Here is a 22148-nt window from a genome sequence, read left to right as displayed (position 1 = left end):
ATTTTGTGTTCACAGCCACTGTTTTCACAAGTTTTAAATTTAATATATTAAACATGTTTTATTTTACAGTGTGTTATATTTTAGTGCCTGCATACTACAGATTGGAAACGATAATTTTCTGTCACTATCTCCTACTTCAGTTTCTGCCTAAAGTAACAGAATGGTCTTTCCAGCGCGTTGTTTCCTGAATCTCCTTTAACTTTGTCAAGGATCCCAGTTGAAGTGTTTTTCCCAATGGCACTCGGCACACTGTAACATATATCTCTGGATCCTTGTAACCCCTGTGGCACTTTTGAGGTGTAGTAGCAGATAAAGGTGCCCTGTAGCTTGTTGTTCTGAAGGTCCTTTCTCAGGTTAGGCACAGTTAATTATCCACAACCCTCTACCACACACACAGCCACACAAATGTCTGATTTTTTTTTTTTTTTTTTTTCCCCTGGTAGATGTTTTATATGTCAGAGCAGTAAAGCCGCATTGTGGAACGTGCTGGCTGGTCTAAGGTTTTGGATTTGTTTTCCTCTCTATGCTATGAAAATCCAGCCACAACACTACACAGTCAGGCTCGGCTGAATGAAAATATTTGTGTTTGTTTGAGCTTGTCTTTTAACAGTGGCAGGAGAACAAATTGGGTTGTCAGTACGTTGTGATATGGGATGATTTATAGAGTTGAGGCATAGTTATCAGTATACATGAAGAAATGAAACCCTTTCTGTTTACTTTTGTCACTGTTCTTAATTAAAATAACCCTTATAGAATAGATGAAATAATGGGTACAAAATTTAAGTTGTTGCCATTTTAGCATGGTTTGGCTGTACTTTGGTTTGATAAGCAGGTAAAGTCCCTCCAGTGAATACACTAAGATCTAAAAACAGTGGGAGTATCAGTTTTCTCATGACAAGAAGTTACTCAAAAACCAAACGTATTAGAAAATACCTCCGTGTTTGTTGCTGTGTGGCACTCCCCAACAGGTTGCTGCCAGCGGCACATTAGAATGCTGCCGTGTCAGTAAATATTGGAAATTGGCATTTCTTCTGGGTGATGCATCCTGAAAGGTCAGTGCTGGGCGGCAGCAGCACAGTGGCTCTGGCTCTGTCTCTGCTCCGTATAATGGAATTCAGAGAAACTGCATGACATTTCCAATGATGGGACCTGACCTTCCTGATCATCATTTATATCATGGACATTACCCAACACGTAGCACAGTGAATCCTTTTGTTCAACATCCTGCTCTGTCATCCTTATTGCCTCATTTACTGCGTCCTCTCTTATTTTGTGGGCTGTGCGTTGTTAAGGGGAAAATGTATTTTTGCTTTTATTTGCACTGTGCTCTGAACCGTCTCTAAAGCAACAGCTTATATGCAAAGCAATGCAAAAAGGAGTGCTGCCCACACACTTGCAAAGTTAGACCCTCATGAATATGGAAACAGTAAACTAAGTCATGTAAGGCATTTTTACCAAAGAGATTCAATTAGGAAATTAAAATCATGATTCACTATCCTTTGACCCAACGTTGATGATTCACCTTAATTTTTCTAGAAAAGGCACTTAAAGTTAGCAGTGAAGAGAAGGGATGAAACTAATGATTGTTTTTGTAATCAGTTTAGAAATTGCAGCTTAGTTTCTCAATTAAACATTCATTGTTAAGCCAAATAACATCAGAAAATCAAAATTTCCTAGAGTCCAATGTGGTGTCATCAAATGTCTTTCTTGTTGTGTCCCAACCAACAGTCCAAAACCCCAAAATATTCATTTTACTACAATGTTAAGACAAGGAAAAACACTTCACATAGCACAAGAGAATGTTTGAATTCCCACTTTAAAATGATTTAACCACTTAATGTCGCGACGGCCCGTCCATGGGCCATCACACTGTTAAATACAGTGGGTACTCATGCAACACATCTTTGGAAAGCTAACATTCTCATGATTTGATTGATGCAAACCATTTCAAGATACAATTACAACAGAAGGTACAATTAACGGCTCTGTCAGACCACCAACAAACAAACTATTGCGAGGTGCCTGCCCCTCTTCTTTCTTTTAAAGACTGAGTCTGGTGCTTAAATAGCCGATGAAATTCTGACCATATGCAGCTTTAGTGGTTTCTAAAAAGCCACCACATGGAAATTATGTAAATATAAATAGTTTGCTGTGACTTACTTTTGATATGAACAACTTTTCCACAATAGAACTTGTTTTGAGTCTTTTATATGCACAGAGTTTAGTTTCAACAGGGGAACAAAGCACTATAGGCTAATGTGTTTATGCTTCAGTTACTCTGAAGCAGGGGTTATTTGGTGTCTCTAAAAGGCCTTTTATATGAAGACGCCTAGACACAGACCCTTAGAAAAACAAAACAGTAATTTTCTGTGGTATTGTTATTAAATTTGAACTTGGACTAGGTAAGGCTCCATGCTGTGGTCCCATTGTGTTTTCCAGCTAATAAGTCACAGGTACAGGTCATCTGCAGGCATCTGTTTGCAAAAAAAAATTCAGGTGGAAATAAAAACCTTACACTTCAGTGTGTTCAAACTTCTATAACTCATTGCCAGTAGCACTTAGTGATTCTGACTGTTGGGGAAAAAACTAAAGTGTTACCTTTCAAAAGAGACCAAAACCATACATGTACTCCTAATGGTTCAAGAACAGCTTTCAATTTACTTTATGTATGCCTTGGATAGGTGTTTTATGCTAATTTTACAGTAATTTAAAGAAATGTTTAGGGGTTAAACAATTAATTATCAAAACAGTAGCTGATTAATTTTCTAGATCAATTAATCAACTAATTTTTAGCAGCTGTACTGAACAGACATGAAGCACTCCACAAGAAGTATTGATGGTTCCTGTACTGCTGGCTCCTTCTGAAAGATGGGGACTCACCATTTCTATTAGTTTGCCTTGAATAGATATCCCGAGCTATGTGATGAAGTCCCTAGTGCCTCTCTTCCTGCTTTGCCATCTCTCAATAGTAGCTGACCAAGCAAGGTTATCTGTCCCAGCCCATAACTGGCCACACAGCATGTGGGAATAGCAAGAGGCTATATCATCAGGCTTGGGGGACATTTTACAGCAGCACTCAGACAAGATGGGAAAAAATTACAATGATGGCCTCTAATGGTTGAAGTCACAATTAGAGGAGCACATGAGAGAAGAGTGATGATCCTTTTCTTTTTCACACAAGAGTAAATGCTCTGTGGAATGGGTATAGATTGTTTAAAGTAGTGAGGCTAGATGTGGTTTTCAACATGACTGCCCAGTTATGGTGTTTGAGAAATGTATACTGTACAGTATATTGAACAAATACACCTACGTTATATGCCCCATTCATTATTTATTTATTTATTAATTATGCATACCATCAAGTGTAAAAACAGAGACCTAAAAGGTGTCCTGATGAAATGTAAGTAAATGAATACAGTGAATAAATGAAGTACAGTGAATGTAGTCCGTCAGGTACTGTAGTGTTTGAATCGTCATCAGCTTGTGAATACCAGCTGAGTTAATCACACACACACAGGGCTTCTATTTGCATGACCAGAACAATCCAAGGTGTTCTTGTCTCTTCTCTGCGCAACTTATGTATTCACATGTCAGAGTCAGAGCAGCCTTGCAGAGTTTCCTGAGTGCTGAGTGAAGCCAGCAGCTGAGCTGAGTACGAGCACAAGTGATGCTTTCACAGTGCCCTGCTCTCAGCCGTCTGAATACTTCCCCAAGCCCTCATTAGCATGGCTGCTGCATTCAGCCTCATCGCAGGTCTTTGCTATTGTATGTGTGCGTCTGTGCACACACACACACTTACACACACTCTCACTCGCGTATCTCCCCCTCAACTACAGTTGAATCCTCCTGTCTACGTCTTTTCTCCCCAGTTGGATTTCTCCCCCTTATTTACTTCTCCATACTGTTTTCCCTCCGGCTCACTCTTCATCCTCATCTTTTCTCCAACTACTTATTTTTCTCTGGTTCTTTCCTCTTTTTTTCTTAACCCCCACCCCCTCCAATTTTCTCCAGTCTCTCAGCCATGTATTAGTCCTCTGCTATATGATGATCATCCCCTCCAGCTCTTTCCCCTCATCTCCTCTTGCATACCTTTCTTTAATAGAATGTCAACTCTTACATTTCCTTCCTCTCTACTTTTACTCCATACTTTTATTAATCAAGAGAGGATGGTAGTGATTTTATTAATATTGTCACAGGACATCTATATAGCTCTGTATAGGACTTATTTGAATAGGATGAAATGATGTGTTCCTTATATATATATTTTGGTGTCATTATTGGGCAATAGTATTCCATCACTCTGATGTATGCTGTATATGAATGAGCACAGTTAGGCTGGCTGAGATTGTATGTAAATGCATGCTTATATGTCTGGGAGTGAGTGCACCATATTCAGCGGAGCGCTCCACACTCTCACCAGGGACACTAATGTGCTCAGCAGGATTAGACGCATCATAAGTCCTAGTGTGTTTGAAGTGTCCAAAAATCATGATCCCAAAATTGTTTCCTCCTCCTCCCATTGCATATTGAAGAAAAAGGTTTTCTTCACTTTCTGTAAATTAGTATAATTTCTGTGTTAGTGTAAATTAGTGCTATGATCATAGCTGATAAATGGGAAAAAAAAAACCCTGTAATGTCCACTCTGTGTCATTTGCTCACTTATAGTCAGAATGCCTCTTAATTTCGTCTGGACCCATGCAAACACTCTTGATCACTTCAGTTCTGCAGCACTGACCTCGCCAGCTCCTTCCTACCGAGATTTCATCAATTAAAAGATTGGCTGCTATTACCTCCCTTTCACCTTTTCCCTGCACTCAGAATTAACAGCTGCCAAAGGACTCCTCCTTCTGACAGCCAAGCACCTGCAAATACTGGTGTTTTAGCCAGTATTTTCTCTTGGCTCGCACATTCACTTGGTCACCCCCCGGTGCTTTTCAGAGGTAAAGTTAGTTAAGTAGTTGATGTGAAAAGCTGTTAAAACTCTGATTACCTATAATAGTCAGTCTGGCTATGTCAAGATCACTGCTGCCATACTGTTTGTGCGTCAGGTCACTCTGAGATTTAGCATCTCATGTAAAGTGTCAAAGCCCAATCAGGGTGTTTACGTCATTCACTTGATGAGCAGAAAAGCAGCGTACTGTGGCCTAATTACTATGCTGGCAGAGGGCTTGTTTAGCAAACTAGGAAAGGGATTGGAAATGGTGTTCCAAGGTAGCGCCCAAGTCTAATTATGATGAGATGAAATAATTCAAAAAGATTGCCAATGCTAAATGAGATGCATTTGCAGGGCTCTTCGCGTTCTGCCACTTTCAAGTGGGTTTTATGATAATTTATTGGCTTTCTTGATGTTGAGGGATTTTTTTTTTTTTTTTTTTTTTATGGCTCCCATGTATTTTGTTTTGTGTTCTTAGCTTACTTTTGACAACATTGCTATGCCTGGTTGGTAACAAGAATAAGAGGTACTGGATTTTCAACTTGGAACTGACCTTATGGTCTCAAAATTGTCTTTACCACAGAGTTTTAGCTTCCTCTCATCCATTGCATGTTCCCCTGAGGACTAATTGTATTTATGGAAGCCTGTTCAAGTGCCTTTCCAACTTTAACAGTTTATTCTCACCTTCACACCTGAAAGGATGGCTGGGGGGTTTCTGTGTTTTTCTTATTGTCAACAAATCTTACCTGCAGAGCCAAGCCAACAATGAACTGCTTACAAATATTGTGTGTGTATCCTAAGCCTGATATATCCTACTCCTCTGTGCCGTAAACCCGCATTGTTGCCCAAAAACTATAAAAAAAAACACATCAGTGAGCTACACCACTGCATTGGGTGACATGTTACTTCATCCCCATGGTTACAGTAGCTTGCTTAGAAACGTCTCCAAAGAGTAAAAAAGCAATAAGATAGTAACCTGCCATGGCGCCATGCACGGAAACACTGTTGCATTTACAGAACTTTGCTAGCTTGTTGTGCTACATAACACAACCTCAATAACACAACCAACCAACCAACACATAAAGTAACCACATTTCTGCATATGTACAGTGGCATCTGTTGTACTAGGAACCTCACTCCTGAGGGTTACTATCTTATCACTGTTTTTACTCTTTGGAGCTGTTTCTAAACAAGCTACAGTAACGACTGTCTTCAGGGATGAAGGAACATGTCACCCAGTGCAGCGGTGTGGCTCACTGATGTGTTGTTTTTAATAGTTTTTGGGCAACAACGGAGGTCTACAGCACAGAGGAATAAGCTATATCAGGCTTTGGATACACATGAGATTTGTTGACAATAAGAAAAATGTAGAAAATCGCCAGTCATCCCTGAAGTCGTTGCTTAAGTTGTTGGGATGGAGAGTTTTCTACCTTTTTTTTTTTCTCCCAAGGATCCAGATTTCTGACAACTGGGATGATGGCTTTAATTCTGAAAACATTTCTTATCTATGAACAGGACTGCTGTTTACACTCTAGATCAAGTATTTTTGTTTCCAAATAAACTTCACACAAGATTATTAGCACCACCTAAAAGTAACAGATTGACATCAGCGTTTGCTTTCTAATAGAATTAGCATTCTGTGTGAATTGATCGTGCTTAACGCTGTGAAGATGAGTTATCAATCTACCAGATTGTGGGCGTGCGGTTGTCATTTTGGCTCCAAGCACATCCCTAATGTGGGTGTCTACCTTACCTGTCACACTGCTGCTAACTCATCTTGATAAAGTGTGAGATCATTGTGTCTGTTGAATCACATAAATATTCAGATTGAGTAGTGCCAGCAAATGACTAAAGTGACAAAAATTGATTCATTGTATCATCTGCAAGCAGGTAAAATACAAGTACAAACCTGTTTGTTTGTGCTTATATATTAATTGATTGTCTCTCTCTCTCTCTCTCTCTCTCTCACACAGTGCCCCGACTCTACCTGTAAGCAGGACCTGCTTGCCTACCTGCAGCGTATTGCCTTGTATTGCCACCAGCTCAACATCTGCAGCAAAGTCAAGGCTGAGGTTCAGAACTTGGGAGGAGAGCTGGTTGTCTCGGGGGTAAGTTCAACATCATTTTAACCATGGACACCAGGGACACATCTATAATTTACAGTCTAAGGCCCCACAGTAACTAAAAGGAGTGGAGCAGTTGAAATGGGAAGTTAAATTCAGAACTATTCAGAAAACACAAGCTTTTGAGTTGGTGACAGTATTGCAGGTTCAAACTGTGCAGGTATCAAAACATTCATTGAAAGGGATAGCAAATGTAAAGGGAGGCCAGAAATGCAGTGTTTTTTCTCATACCTGAACGATACGCCTGATATATTGTGGGTAGAAACAATAAATGTAAACAAAACTGTTTGTTCACACTGAAATCTCCACAGGGTACCTTTAATTCCTAGCTGGAAAGATCATTAAATCAATAGAAAACATTGGCTACTTTTGTAAACTTTTATTATCAGGTGTTCTAAAATAATAAATATTAATTAAAAATACTAAGATTTAATGGCATGGGCTGCTGGTTGTGATTACTTAATGATTCATTCTCTCACACTGTAATTTGCAGCTTATATTTTTTATATCAAATAAACAGATAACAGAAATAATAGCTTTCTCTGTGAGAAAGGACAAATGTTTTTTTTCTACTTAAGATAACACTGTACAAAGCCAATGTTTACAGACCCTTTTAAGCATTAATTAACCACTTACTTGCCAGTCAAATTAATTTAAATATGTCGCCTGTGTGTGTGCAGGAAATAATGAATCCCTCCCTCCTTCCTTTAGGGCTGAAATGAGACTGTGCTTCTAACACTTCCAGTCAAGTGTCACCAGTGTCTCTGAGGCTATTAAATTGCGGAGATTAAATTAGTGTGACCTTTTTCTGTATTCTCAAATTCCTCACATCTGTTTGTATGCCATACAGTCTTGGAAAGGTCGTTGATTCTTGGGTACAAACATTTAAGCCTTGCTTTTCCTCTGGAAATCTTGCCATGCAAAACTGTTGTTCTGCAGCCACATGAGAAGGGCGAGAACAGTTTACTTTCTTCAGACATGAATTCAAAAAGGATGTAAATTAAAAGTATCAAGCTTTGCTTTCACCATTTTACAAGACTTACCATTTCTTTTCACATTTCTCTTCCATCAGTTGGACAGCGCCATGTCCCTCATTCAGGCCGCAAAGAACCTGATGAACACAGTGGTGTCTACAGTGAAGGCCTCTTACGTTGCGTCTACTAAGTACCAGAAGAACAAAGGCATGGAGGCCCTTAATATGCCAGCTATTTCCTGGAGGATGAAGGCCCCTGAGAAGAAACCTCTGGTGAAGAGAGAGAAGCAGGATGATGGCCAAACCAACAGAGTCAAGAGGTCATCTCACAAGAAGCATGTCAACCCTGTGCAGGCTCTGAGCGAGTTTAAAGCCATGGATAGCATCTAGACTTCCATATTCTTTATTAGAGAGAACACAAAACATTGACCAAGGAGTTTATATATAGATTGAGCTTGTCATTCTATCAAAAAGAAAAGGTTTTGACATATTTGAAACTCTTATTCCATCTTTGCATTGATGGCTTGTCTATTTGACCCATTATATTCCTACTCTGCCTCATTCCTATCCCGTAAGATCTGGTTTTCTCTAGTCTATAGCGTTAACTGTTTCTTCTGTGGGAAATACAGTTAGAGGGAAATCAACTGGACAAAGGCATTTTTTTTTTTATATTTCCCATTTTTTTTCTCATGTTTATGAGAGAAAAGTAAGCGGATTTCATAGATATTGTAAGAACTAATTCCAAGAGACTTGATTATTTTGTATTCTAACCAGCTTTATAGTAATACTGTGGGGTCTCTGGTATTTTCCACTATAACGTTTGATTATGACACAATAACTTGTGTAACCGACACTTCTGTACTGCAAATATCAACTATGCAAAATCTCATCTGCCTTATTTTAATTCAAGCAATAATCGTAGTTCATTTTGGATGTGCAGAGCTAACTGGTGAGATTTTAAGTATGTTTTAGTCCAGCCAAAGTCGATATATTTCCATGTGTGCCTGCATCTTTCTAACTTTATTCATACTTGGTTATGCCACTAAATACAGCTCAAATGAGTTTAAATTGTCTTTGTGGACTATTTTCGGTGCTGTATGACTCATGATTTGTGCCCCCTTTTTCACATTGAGACCGGTGTTCGTCATCTCTTTATATAAATACGCATCTCAAGTTTCACAATGTTTGTTTTTTTCATGTTGACATGATGCAGCAAACCAAAGGTGAATATTCTTCCCAGCCTTCTGTTTTGCTACATATCTGATGCACGTGTTTAATCTCACACTAAAGGCACACAGATCCACCCAGTCAGTCAAACTTAGAAAATACACCTCAACAACTCCAAGCCTGGGAGAACCCAGTGCGCTAAACAATGAGTAGACATTTGTCAGTACTCTCCAAAGCTGACAAGCCTCATTGACTGTCAATGAGACCAAACACCTCCACAATCTGAGAATGTGTCCAAATTGAGGGATCAATAATGTTTTCACTCCACAGCCTAGAGGTGGGCGAGGAAAGGAGGGGATTCACTGACTTTAAACTCTGCTTATTATTTGTATTCCTTGTCCTAAAGCTTGAACACTAATCAAGATTTTATGTCATGCACAATCTTTATAAAAACCTAGAAACATTTTGAGATTTTGCCAGGTGTCAGAGCTTTAAAATGGTTGATAAGAGAAAGTTTTTTTTATTACTTCAGGTAACAACTTTGGGATGGAGTTGCTCTGTGCAGCTAGTTTTCCAGTCATACATAGTATTCTGCTGCATAGTGGTGCATTGGTGTTCAGTGGGGCTTTGAAGTCCTGCTGCTCTGGTCTCGGGGCTGAATCTTTGTTTTGCTCGTTTGACATTTGTGAACGGTAGCAGGATGAGCATGTTTGACAGATGGATATTTTTTACTGTAGAACCAATCATTTCGAGGATGTTTTTCACCACGTTTTTTTTTTCCTCACAGTTTGTCTTTTGCTGTATTTGAGTTTGGATTTGAAACTGGAGTGATATCAAACTACTTTGCTGTGGAATTTTTGTTATTGAGAGCTGACTTATTAGTGCACACGTTTCTTATATTCATGTGCCTGCTTTATATCTTAATAAACAATGAATGAAATGAATCCACTTTTTCTTTATTTCTTTATCTGTACCCAGACTAAAGTAGTGTTTTCCTCCCCTTACCTGACCCCATGTCGTCGTCATGCTTTGTTTTACCATTGTGTTGTTGTAACAAGTTCTATTACTTAGAAGGTTTAAGCCCTAAACAATCATTTTTGCTCTCAAAGGTAAAATGAGTTTTAGTCTGTCAAATGTTTTTTTTTTTTTATTTGAGCATGTTGACATATACATAAGCACATATATACATATCTATATCCCACTATATATCTGTAGTGGGAGCTAGTCTGTTTTACCAACGCATTAAAAGCAAACCTCTTTGCAGTGATGAGACTATAGTCTAGAGAGCGTTTCTGGGCAGTGCTTAACTTTATAGCATCATCAGAAGTTCCTAGAATAATAGTGAGTGGATCCGGTTCTAACTGGATTTGAAGTATTTCAGATATTGATCCCATAAGTCCTAACTTTGGGGCACAGTGAAGCTGTGGAGCAGTGTGTCATCTGCTGAAAGGCATATGTCACATGTAGAGGAGATTTCAGGGTATATTCTGTGTAACCTCTCCTTGAAATAATGAAGACAGTGTAGAATTGGATTAAACAGTGCCTTGCATTAGAACATCGATGGATGTGCTCAAAGCTTCCCTCCCACAGAGTGTCTAAGATCCCATTTCTTCCTCCCATTTTATTTTTTCAAAATAAGTTTTAGTGCACTTCCAAATTTGCTGCTGTGCACATTAAGGTATAATATCATGTATACATACTTCACACCTTACTGACTAGAGGGCTATATACAGTTATGCTCTGGTAACTTCTATAATTGGGTTGCCCTACTGTTGTGGGGCTTTTTCTCTTAAAACAATAAGTGCAGCTTTTAACATCAAACACATTCCTCCGTCTCCCGGTGGTGTTTCTTTAACAGCCTGTGAAGAAAATGCAGTGGGGTACCAAAGAAAGTTACTAAGTGAAGATAAATATATGTGAAGCAAGTCCATGTCATACCACTACACAGTTCATACTTTAACACAAGTATCCGTATATTTTAGACTTTGTTATTAAATATAATTTATTGAGTTAGTGAGACATCTTACCATAACTCATCTACATCCATCTGAGTTGGTTATTTGTTTATTTTGATTCCCCAGAATAACTGGACAATACATGGTGATAGGTGAGGAGACCAACAGTGGCAGCATATTGAGATTTTCATGTCTGTGATCACTTAAACATCCATGAACACCATGAACATTCTTGATACCCCCTCGCTTTCATATCATATGTAAATACACTGACACTAATAAATAAGGATAAGGTATTACAAAGCCAGATGTAAAAGTAACAAAACTGACCCAAATAATATGCTTAAGTGCGGTTTGATGGTTGGAGGCCATGTGGCAACAATACTGATTACTTGAAAATTGAAACTGGAATCATACTGGGGAGGTATAGCGTTTGCTAAATGGACTATACAGTATGTCACTCCTGGCAAACTGTGCAAAGGGGGAATGTTGACTTGATTTTTGTCGGCACCTTTTTCCACATGGTTTGGGATTGCGCAATAATAAATGTCCTCTGGGAAAATGTTACAAACTGGATTAGATTATAGGTCATAACGTCCCTTGTGACCCAGTGTTGTGTTTAAACTACAGGCTCAGTATTTTATCTAACCTCAACAAACAAATGAGTGTATGACAGCAGAAAAACAAAGATGAGCATTGAATTGGAAGGATGCTTGATGATCCTGATTTCATACAGTACATACAACAGTTGCTACTGAGAAAACAGTCATTTAAAAAAAAAAAAAAAGATGTTTGTGTTTTTATTTGTAACTATTTCATATGAGACTGCATTTAGATATAAAGATAAGAACTCTGGTACTGACAAGTATAATAAGAGTACTGTATAGAAATACTTTGTATACAAATGAAGGTGTAAAAAGGTGAATCCATGTTTTAAATCCTTTTATAACTAAATTGACTCTGACATGAAGATCACAGAACAAAAAACTGCAGACATAGAGACTGTGTTAGCAATATTGCATATATATTATATTACATAATTTATTGTGTAATTATGTATTCATTATTCATATTATTGTTATTATTATTCTATTGTATGTATTATTCTATTTAGTATTTAATATTTATTGTATTTGTTTTATCTTATTTTACCACAATAAATTTTCATTCTATCCCTAGCTGTGAACATCCAGGTGGGCGGGTCAGAACACTGGAGCTCAAAGTCTGATTGGGCAATTTTCTGCACAGGTGTGACAATTAAGGTAATTAGAAAGGAACTAGGTCGAGGAAGATGCGAGTGAAGAAATACAGCTGAGCTTACATCTGTTCAGACACCTTTTAATGGATTCAGATATTCAGAGTTCGTCTTCCTCGTATTCACTGAATATCAACAACCACGTTGAACACATGCAAGACCCAGCTACTGGCACTATCTTGGACCCACCTGACCTTTCAGAGAAACATCTGCAGGTAATTATCAATGGTGCAACCAGTGCTGCTGCACTGGGGCCCAGAGGCTGTCAGGGGCCCATTGATTGTTTCACACAGTCTTCAAAGAAACCATTTAGGCCTAACAATAACTGAAATCACTTGTAACTGTGATAGCTACAGTTGTATTGGGCACCCCTTAACAAACAACATACATACATACATATGTACATACATACACAACACCATTGGTGATTTTTTTAAATTGAAAAGATGTGTAAACACGATCTCTCTAGGATATGGAAAAAACAATATTTTTAGCAAACATTAATACATAGTTTCTTTTTATGTCATAAATTGAACAACAACAAAATAAATAAATAAAAACATCAATGTGGTAGGTTTGGGCACCCGAAGAGTTCTGAAGTCTTTTTTACAAGGTCTCAGACCTTAATCAGCTCGTTAGGCCTGAGGCATGTCAGCAACTGTCATTAGGAAATGTCAGCTGGTGCCAATTTCAAAGCTTTACGAATACCCTGACTCTTCAAACTTTGTGCAAACACAACCACAAACATTAGTTCCTCTAAGCAGCTGTGAAAGACTCTGAAAATGAAAGTTATTGATGTCCACAATGCAGGGGAAGGCTACAAGACGATATCAAAGTGTTGTCAGCTTGCAGTTACAGTGTGAAATGTAATTAAGAGATGGCAGTTTAGGGGAACTGTGGAGGTCAAGATGAGATCTGGAGGATCAAGAAAACTCTTGGAGAGAACTGCTCGTATGCTGGTCAGAAAGGCAAATCAAACCCCACATTTGACTGTAAAAAACCTGCAGGAAGATTTATCAGACTCAGGAGTGGTGGTGCACTGTTCCACTGTGCAGCGATGTTCACACGGACAAGACCTCCATGTAAGAGTCAGTAGAGGAAAACCTTCGCTGCATCCTCATCATAAAATCCAACTTCAGAAGTATGCAACGGAACATCTACAGAAGTCTGATGCGTTTTGGAAACAAATGCTTTGGACTGATGAAGTTGAAATAGAGCTCTTTGGCCACAATCAGCAAAGGTATGTTTAGAGAAAAAAAAGGAGCAACATTTCATGAAAAGAACACCTTGCCAACTGTTAAGCATGCAAGTGGATCTGTCATGCTTTGGGGTTGTGTTGCAGCCAGAAGCACAAGTGGAGGGAAAAATGGATTCCACTAAATACCAGCAAACTATGAAAGCAAACTGTAAAGCTGAGCTGAAAAGAGGATGACTTCTACAACACGATAATGATCCTAAACATACCTCGAAGTCCACCACAGACTACTTCAAGAGACACAAGCTGAAAGTTTTGGAATGGCCCTCACAGTCCTCTAACTTAAACATAATTCAAATTCTGTGGGTAGATCTTAAAAGAGCTGTGCATGCAAGACGGCCCAATAATATTGCAGAACTAGAAGCCTTTTGCAAGGAAGAATGTGAGAAAATCCCAAATACAAGCACTGAGAGACTTCTAACTGGCTACAAAAAGCATTTGCAAGCTGTGATATCTGCCAGAGGGGGTGTTATTAAGTACTGACTATGTAGGGTGCAATAATGTTTTTATTTTTGTTCAATTTATGACATAAAAAGTAACTATGCATAATGTTTGCTGAAAATAGTATTTTTTCCATATCATAGAGAGAGTGTGTTTACATCTTTTCAATTAAAAAAATCACCAAGATAGATTATTTGTGAAGGGATGCCCAAACTTATGGATACAACTGTATATATACCACCTTCCCACCTTGTGCATAACACTTATGGTTTTGAGTCAAAGCCTATTTTTATGTATTTTATTTGTCCTTATTGAAATGTTCTAAAACTGCATGTTTTATTAAAAATGAATATAATTTCTACCCACCACTAATTTAATTGGTTGTTTTCTTCTCAAAAGTAACAAAGGAAGAAGGCTTGCTGGAAAATGCTATTTAGTCCAATGACCTTGCGCCCTGTCATTTTTGATAACTTGTATGGACGTCAGTTTTTTTTTCTCAACCTTTTTAGCAAGAAAGTTTTTCAGCAAAATGACAATAAATTAGCAGCATTATGTTTAGCAAGCCGAAAGAAAAAAGTGGAAGAGGAAGGATAAAAGAGAACAAGATGAGTGTGCTGCTAAAGTGATAGAATTAGATTAGACTCATACCCATGCTTCTTCGAATGCTAGCAATGTTGAGTTCACGTCAGCTCACCATTGCCATCTATTGTAGCTCCACAACAAAGCTGAGCATAGTGCTCATTCTCCAAGCTCAAGTTAAGACTCAGTGGATTGGCTATTCTCCCAAAGAGAAGAGCAAAACCAGGATTTGGACTTGATCAGTGTTGTTAATGACTTTGCTGAGCGCAAGGCTCGTAGGATGAACTTCTAATGTTCAGGTTTCTCTTCGTTATGGAGTAAGGTCAGGGATTTAAATCCATAGCATTGTAATTTTTACCTCTAATATGTTGGGAAATGTGCACTGTAATCTGTGTCTGTGATTTGGCTGCTGTGCTATTAATGATTAATGATGAATTATGTTGAGCAAGCTGCGGTCTGAGGTAGGCCCACAGTTAGACTCATATCAATTTGCATACAGACACCACAGAGGCACTGATGATGCAAGCAATAGTATAGTGCACATGGTCATTAAACATCTGGAGAATCTCAAGGCCTATGCCAGACTATTGTTTGTTGATTTCAGTTCTGCATTTAACACCTTGCAGCCCCACATATTGCTTAACACACTGAATCAGCTCAATGTCAACCCATTCATCATTTAGCGGTACCATTCATTCCTTCCCAACCGCATCCAGCATGTCAGAGTGAACAGAACCGTGTCTGAGCCCATGGCCATCAGTAATGGAGCGCCCCAGGGGTGCGTTAGCTCACCTGTGCTGTTCACTCTCTACACAAATGAATGCACCAACCGTACGGAAAACCAATATATCGCTAAATTTGATGACACTACCATCCTGGGGCTTGTGCTAAACAACTCTGATGTCCAGGTGTATAAGTCTACCATCCAGAACTTTGTACAGTGATGTGACAAACATCATCATCCTAAACACACACAAATACACACACCCAAAAACAGAGGAGATGGTGTTTGACCCCAAGTCCCTTGGTGATCACTCACCAGTGGTCATCCATGACCATACCATAACACAGGTGGACTCCTACAGGTACCTGAGCATCCACACAGATAACAAACTGAGATGTCTGCTCCAGGGTGCAGCAGAGGCGGCTCAGGACCGTTGAACCGGGAAGAGCAGCTTCTATTCTATCATGCAGTGGCAGAGAGCCTCCTGCACTACAGTATCTCTTCGTGGTTTGGTAACCTGATAGTACAGTCAAAGGTCTAGATCCTGACTTACACAGACAGCCATGAAAATCATGAGTCCATCAACATCCTAGTCCTCAGCAAGGTTATTATACTTAATCAAAACTTAACTAAAAACTAGGTATGAAAAAACATTTTAGTTAAAAGGTATAATATGTAATTATTCCACATTAAAATGTCTAAAAACAGCTAGACCTGTGTTATATATTTTGTTGAGTTGTGTGCTTACATTATCCCAAATGTTTCCAACAATTTTCAAACCCAGAGAAATCTGTAATTTAATCAAAGTAACGGACCGTTTCATTTGGTCGCATGTCAAAGGCGTTATACCTCCTCTACCAAAGAGTAAACACACACAAGATGCAAACGGTGGCGCTGTATTTGTCCGCTACAATGGCGTCTACCAAAGAGTAACTCACACACATACAAGATATACATCAGCGTTGTGGTTGTTCCACGGAAACTGTTATAAATTTTATTCAGTTTCAAGCCACATTTTCATGATAAATTTAGATCGCTCTCAATTATATCATTTAGCCAGAAGAAGGATTTTAGTCATTGGACGTCTGGATCTTAAGTTATCAGAGAAATACACTGGGCAAACGTTAGCAGCAGCTCGGCTAACAGCCCCTCCAGGAAGTCCGGTGGTCACAAAACATCGTTGGAGAAATATTGATTTTTTTTTTTTTAAAGGTGAAACAGCTTTAATTAGTATTTTTAACGATTTCAATCTGCGTGTACATTTGTTTTAGGAGAGGAGAAGACCTCTGTGGATAATTCGGCTCCCGGGAGAAACCGGCCGAACGTCTGGATCTAAAGTTATAAAAGAAATAAACCGAACAAGTGTTAGCAGCAGCTCGGCTAACAGCCCGTACCGGACGTCCGGTGGTCGCCGTACATCGTCGGAGAAACACTGATTTTTTTTTTTTTTAGGTGAAACAGCTTTATTCAGTGTTTTTACATGTAATTTCCGGGTCCGTTTGTTCTGGAGAGGAGGATACCTCTGCGGGTAATTCGGCTCCCGGTAAAAACATCCTGAATGATTCACACTGGGGTAATCCTGTCCCTGTGAGGCTGGTTATTTAACAACAAAGACAACAACTCCCATGATCCCTTGCTACTTCATACCATCATCACACTCCGTCTTTTGTTATTGTTTTGAAAGAGAGACCCCTAGCGGCTGAAATTACATATTGTGCGTTTAACTGAAATAAAAATAAAAACTAGACTTTAGAAAAAAACGAAAACTAACTGAGATGATATTGTGTACTTACAAAACTAACTAAAATAAAATAAAAATATGCAGAAAATGTCTTCAGTTTTAATGTTTGTCAATTTGGTCAAATTTGTCAACACAGCTAGTATGAGGAGGCATTGGTTACCTTCACAAAGTGTTGTGGTTGTATTGTAAAAACTATTCTGACTTCTTAAAACTCGCCCTTTACAAATACCCCCCATATTATAATAAAATAAAAATAAAACTAATACTGCAATTAATAAAAACTGAACTGAAACAAACAAACCCACTCTGGAAACTAAGTGAAACTAAACTGAATTGAAAACAAAAATTAAAGACGAAATAAAAATAAAAACTAATGAGAAATACAAAACTATATAACTCTAGGCTATTTTTCAACAAACCATAATCAGACAGGCCCAAAAAATCATCTCAGACCCAACTCATATTCTCCACCCCGAGTATCAGCTCCTCCCCTCTGTTTTAAACATCCTTTTGTGCCCCATCCATTAAAACCATGGATGTAAAACCAAGCGGCAACCTCCGGGGCTGAAAAATGAAGCCAATGCGGAGGTGCCAAAAACCTGCATTCTCTCTAATGGCCATCAGGGGGAGACTCCACTGGCTGCAAAAAGAAGTCCGATTGTATGGAAGTCTATGAGAAAATGACTCTACTTCTCACTTGATTTATTACCTCAGTAAACTGTTTCCTGGTTAGCTTATGGTCTCAATTGCTAGTTTCAAGTCTTTTTCAATACAGCATGATATTCATTTTGTAAATTATGGCCCCATTTAGAGTAAAATAGACAATAAAACAGCGTATGCTTTAGGGCGTGGCTACGTGTGATTGACAAGTCGTCACCACGGCGACGACGTTGCTTACGTAACGTAACCATTGCGTATGGACGTAGCTGCTGCTATTTCAGTGTGTTTTCAGTTCACTAAAGTTAATTGTAACATCGTGGTCGCCTAAAAAAGTCTTGTTCAGCATTTGGTTGTAATAAAAGACCCTCCAATGAGTCGGATGATCAGTTTCTCCGGTGAGTACATTTTCTTTTGACGGTTTTAGGCCTGTTTTTCGCTAGCGAAAATTAGCATTAGCATTATCATTATCACTGTTAACCATGGATTGTAAATACATCGTGCTAATCAAGCTAGCAGCTAGCGCTATGGTCAGCTCCACCCTCTCGTTCAAATTCTTCTCGGTCACTTCTGGCTCCAAAAATCAAACATGGCGACGGCCAAATCCAAGATGGCGATGGTCAAATCGCTACACTGGAGCATGGATGTATACATCCATGCACTGGAGGCTTCAAAACGGTAGCTCGCAAACCAATGGATGACGTCACGGTGATTACGTCCATATTTTTTACAGTCTTATGATTAAAGCCCTTAACACAACCTAAGCTGAAATATGTGTATGCCTTAGCTGTCCTTGTCGTTGATCACTGTTATATATTGAACTATGTGTGCACTTTTTCTGATGTAGATGGGCATGTGCAATTGATGGATGAGTTTGTTTTTTGTTTTTTTTAATCTTATCTTATCTTATTTTATCTGTCTAATTCTTTTAATGCAAATGATTGTGTGATCAGGTGCTGTCCATGCTTATGCATTTATTCATGCTGTGTAGGCCTGTAATGAGTTGCTGTGCTTTTCTTGATTGCTATTTATTGTGTAAGCTACTTTTGTGTTGATTTGTTAGTGTAGGCTGGCTAAAGCTATTTCAGATTCTTGATAGTCGGAGAAACAGTCTGTGGAGGTTTGAGTCCAGGGCAGGCTGTTAGATTAGCGTTGATAAATTAGATGCTTTGGCTGCTGTCCGTGGTGCTGATCAAAGACTGGTTTGCAGAATGGGAGTTGCATGGTGAGCCTCTCTGTGGTGACATAGCAATTGTCTGCTTTGCAATTGTCTGGAATGGTTGTGTGTGTCCGTGCGTGTGTGTGCACGAGCTTGTGTTTGGTGCAAGGGGGCCAAGAAAAAATATTTGCACTGGGGCCAATCACAATTATGTTACGCTGCTGGCAGGTGTTCTAATAACTGGAAAGATATTATCCTGAGACTGTTCAACACTCAACACTCGCCAGCTTCAGCTACTTTTAATGGTGAATAAATGTTTTTTGGTTTGTTTTTTTTAAACCACTGCCAGCTTCTGTTGTGATGTAGATTGTTTTGTACATGGTGCACCTGTTGCTGTCTGTATTGTTGGTGGATGTAAGACAGCCATGCACTGGTTACACATGACCTATATTTGGTACATGATGTGGTTGTGCTTACAGTACCAGTTTAAAGTTTGGACACTCAAGGGAATGGGAAGGTGTGTCCAAACTGTTGACTGCTGCTGTATGCAGTTCTGGTTTGATGTCAGTTGATGTCTGGTTGCTCCTCCTTGTTCAGAAAGCCTTGAAGCTTGTCTATAAATCTCTTGGTTAGTATGCAGTTTTTTAGCTGGTGTTATCTGAATGAGGGCAGTGTCTGTGTGAGGTAAGTTTGCTTTTTAGTAGTCAAGAATTGTGCAAATGCAGTTTCTGGTACTATTTTGAATGCAGAATAGAAATTGTTTGTTGTGTTGCCACATTTTACTCAAGTAAAGAATATGAACACTACTTGCACCACCACCACAAAGTTGAAATTTTCCTCACTCCAGAAATGTCACTGACACCAGGCCTTGACACTTTCAGGGAACTTGTGGTTTTATTAAGTGGATCAGTATGTGTTACCATGCACACACGGCTGACTGAAAAAAAGAAAAAGGAAAAAAAATGCCTTGGCAGATCTAGTCAGCATGGGCTGTACATTTCTCAGTGCTATTTAGCGCTGTACAATACATTCATTGAAACACAGTTCCAAAATGAGCCATTACTTGTATTTATTAGCATGAATATAATTTGAAAATATAAATCTCCCACTTCATCTCTGTGTAAAATGGGCCCTCACTGGCTATAACGAGTAGCTATGTAAGGAGTAAATCTGTTCCCTACAGTGCTAATATATCCAGGGTGGTTTGAATTAGTCTGCCTGTAGAAAGAAGCAGTTAAGTTTGAAACTGTAAAGGCTTCACACACCATCTCCCATGTATTTCAATGAGTCTTGTTGATGTAGCTTTTGACATGGGTTGACAGAGTGTAGGAATGCATGAAGAAAACAAAATGACACAAAAAACAAGTGAGTCTCCTGTTCTGTTAAAAGCTGAAACGACTTTCATTCAACTACGCACAGGTAAATCCTACATAACAAACTTCATAGGATAATTAAAAATGTACAGAAAGACAATAATTCAAGTTGTAAAAGCAAACCTATGCATAAATGTGATTGATGCCAACTGTCACAAACAAACACAACTTTCACAACACATTTCTCACAATGTATCTCTCCACAAAGTATATATATATGGTCATGTCAGATTACATAATGAAGGTCATTTCACACTTAAATGTGTCAGCATAGTTCAAAATTTAATGCAAGATTAATATAACCCTGTGCTACCTTCACATATTTGAACATGTAGCTGTAGGCTGATAGTAACCATCGGTTGGTCTGAGGTGGAGCTGTCCAGTCTGCTGTGGTGCTGATTACTGTTTGGATGCAGTAGCTTGTTTTCCTTTTCTCAGAGTCATATTTTAAGCAAGTTTCAAAAATATCTGACATCTCAAATGTGAATATTTGGTGGTTTTCTTAGTCCTCTCTGAAAGGATCTTTGAGTTTTCAACTCAAAACAAGCAAATTGAAAACATTAAGTTGGCTCGATTTTCACTGTCTTTTAACATTTTATAGACCAAGTGATTAATAGATTAATGCAGAAAATAACTGGGAGATTAATTGATAATGAAAATAACAGTTACACCTACGTCATTTTTAATTTGTGAATGTGCATTTGTATAGTTTATTTATTATTTTAGATGATGCCAAACTCTTGACTTTATTTTTTGGTTGAAACCAATGGGGCAGTGTTACCATCATAATAGTTAACATCAGTGCTTTGTTAGTTAACGTATGGCTCATGTACTCTCTTGTTAAAGGTTGTTTTCTTGGAAGCGTTATGTGCATCCCTGCAAATCAATTTTTAATTTTAGTTTTTTGAAATCTGCATTGTTTACATCATTGTTTAATTTTCAGTCCTCTTCTTTCCCGCCTTTACTGGCAATATGACCATATAAACTAGTCTACCATCAGAGATTTTGCCACACTGTTTATACTTGATTGTATTAAGCCATTGTGGGCAATATTACAAATCAATTAGCAGGACTGGTATGAGACAGTATTGACTTTATGTGATTTTTGTCGGGTATTTAATTCAGTGGATTAGCCAAAAACAGACATTCCTATCTGGTATTTTATCCATGACCAGTTTCTCAATTGATTTTCCATAAAATTTGCAATATTGCGGTTGATTACATATACTGTGCTGGAGGATTGTACCCGTATGGCCCACCCATAGCTGGACTTGTGTGGAGTCATCCTGAATACTTTCATACCATGTCAACTGTAGCGAAGGCTTAGAAACAATGACACAAAACCCATCTCACTTTACCAATGCCATCAAGCGAGTACAAAAGCCCATCCTGTAGGACTGGGAACACATAATGCCCACACCTGCTGCTACAGTCCATTTGAATCAGGATTTGTTTCAGTTCTGCTAAATTCATGCTCTATTAGTCAAGACTTCTGGTGATGTTAACAAAATGGTACTCCCATAAATGATTGCTCTCACCAACCTCACGTTTAAGCCAGAACCCACCACAGCAGTCCCCAGATGAGTACAGCTCTGTAAATATGGCTGGTCCCGAGGGACTACTTGAGTCTTGGCAGATAATAAGAGGATGGGTTCTCCCCTGATGTGAAACAGCAGACCTAAATCTACCAAGGCCTTGCAGAATGAAACAATACAGTGCGACTGTATGAAGCATTTGAATGCAGATATGATGCAAAGGTGAAAGCACAGAGCCAGCCCTCATGTCAAAACCCTCCCTTGCTGCTGGTTTCCTC

At 38.8% G+C, this 22148-nt stretch overlaps 1 protein-coding gene across 2 annotated transcripts in view; it reads left to right on the top strand.

The window, feature by feature from the left end:
• ctnna1 (catenin (cadherin-associated protein), alpha 1) overlaps window positions 1–10140 on the top strand; it is an 86568-nt gene extending 76428 nt beyond the window's left edge. For both annotated transcript variants that reach the window (XM_044362898.1, XM_044362899.1), the window contains exons 17-18: window positions 6907–7041; window positions 8129–10140. In XM_044362898.1, coding sequence (XP_044218833.1) covers window positions 6907–7041; window positions 8129–8419 — 426 coding nt within the window. In that variant the 3' untranslated portion in view covers window positions 8420–10140. The remainder of the gene's footprint in view (window positions 1–6906; window positions 7042–8128) is intronic.
• Window positions 10141–22148: the final 12008 nt, after the last annotated feature.

The sequence above is a fragment of the Thunnus albacares genome, chromosome 10, assembly GCF_914725855.1.
Source record: "Thunnus albacares chromosome 10, fThuAlb1.1, whole genome shotgun sequence".
Taxonomy (NCBI): Eukaryota; Metazoa; Chordata; class Actinopteri; order Scombriformes; family Scombridae; genus Thunnus; species Thunnus albacares.
This window is presented reverse-complemented; position numbering and strand designations above follow the sequence as displayed.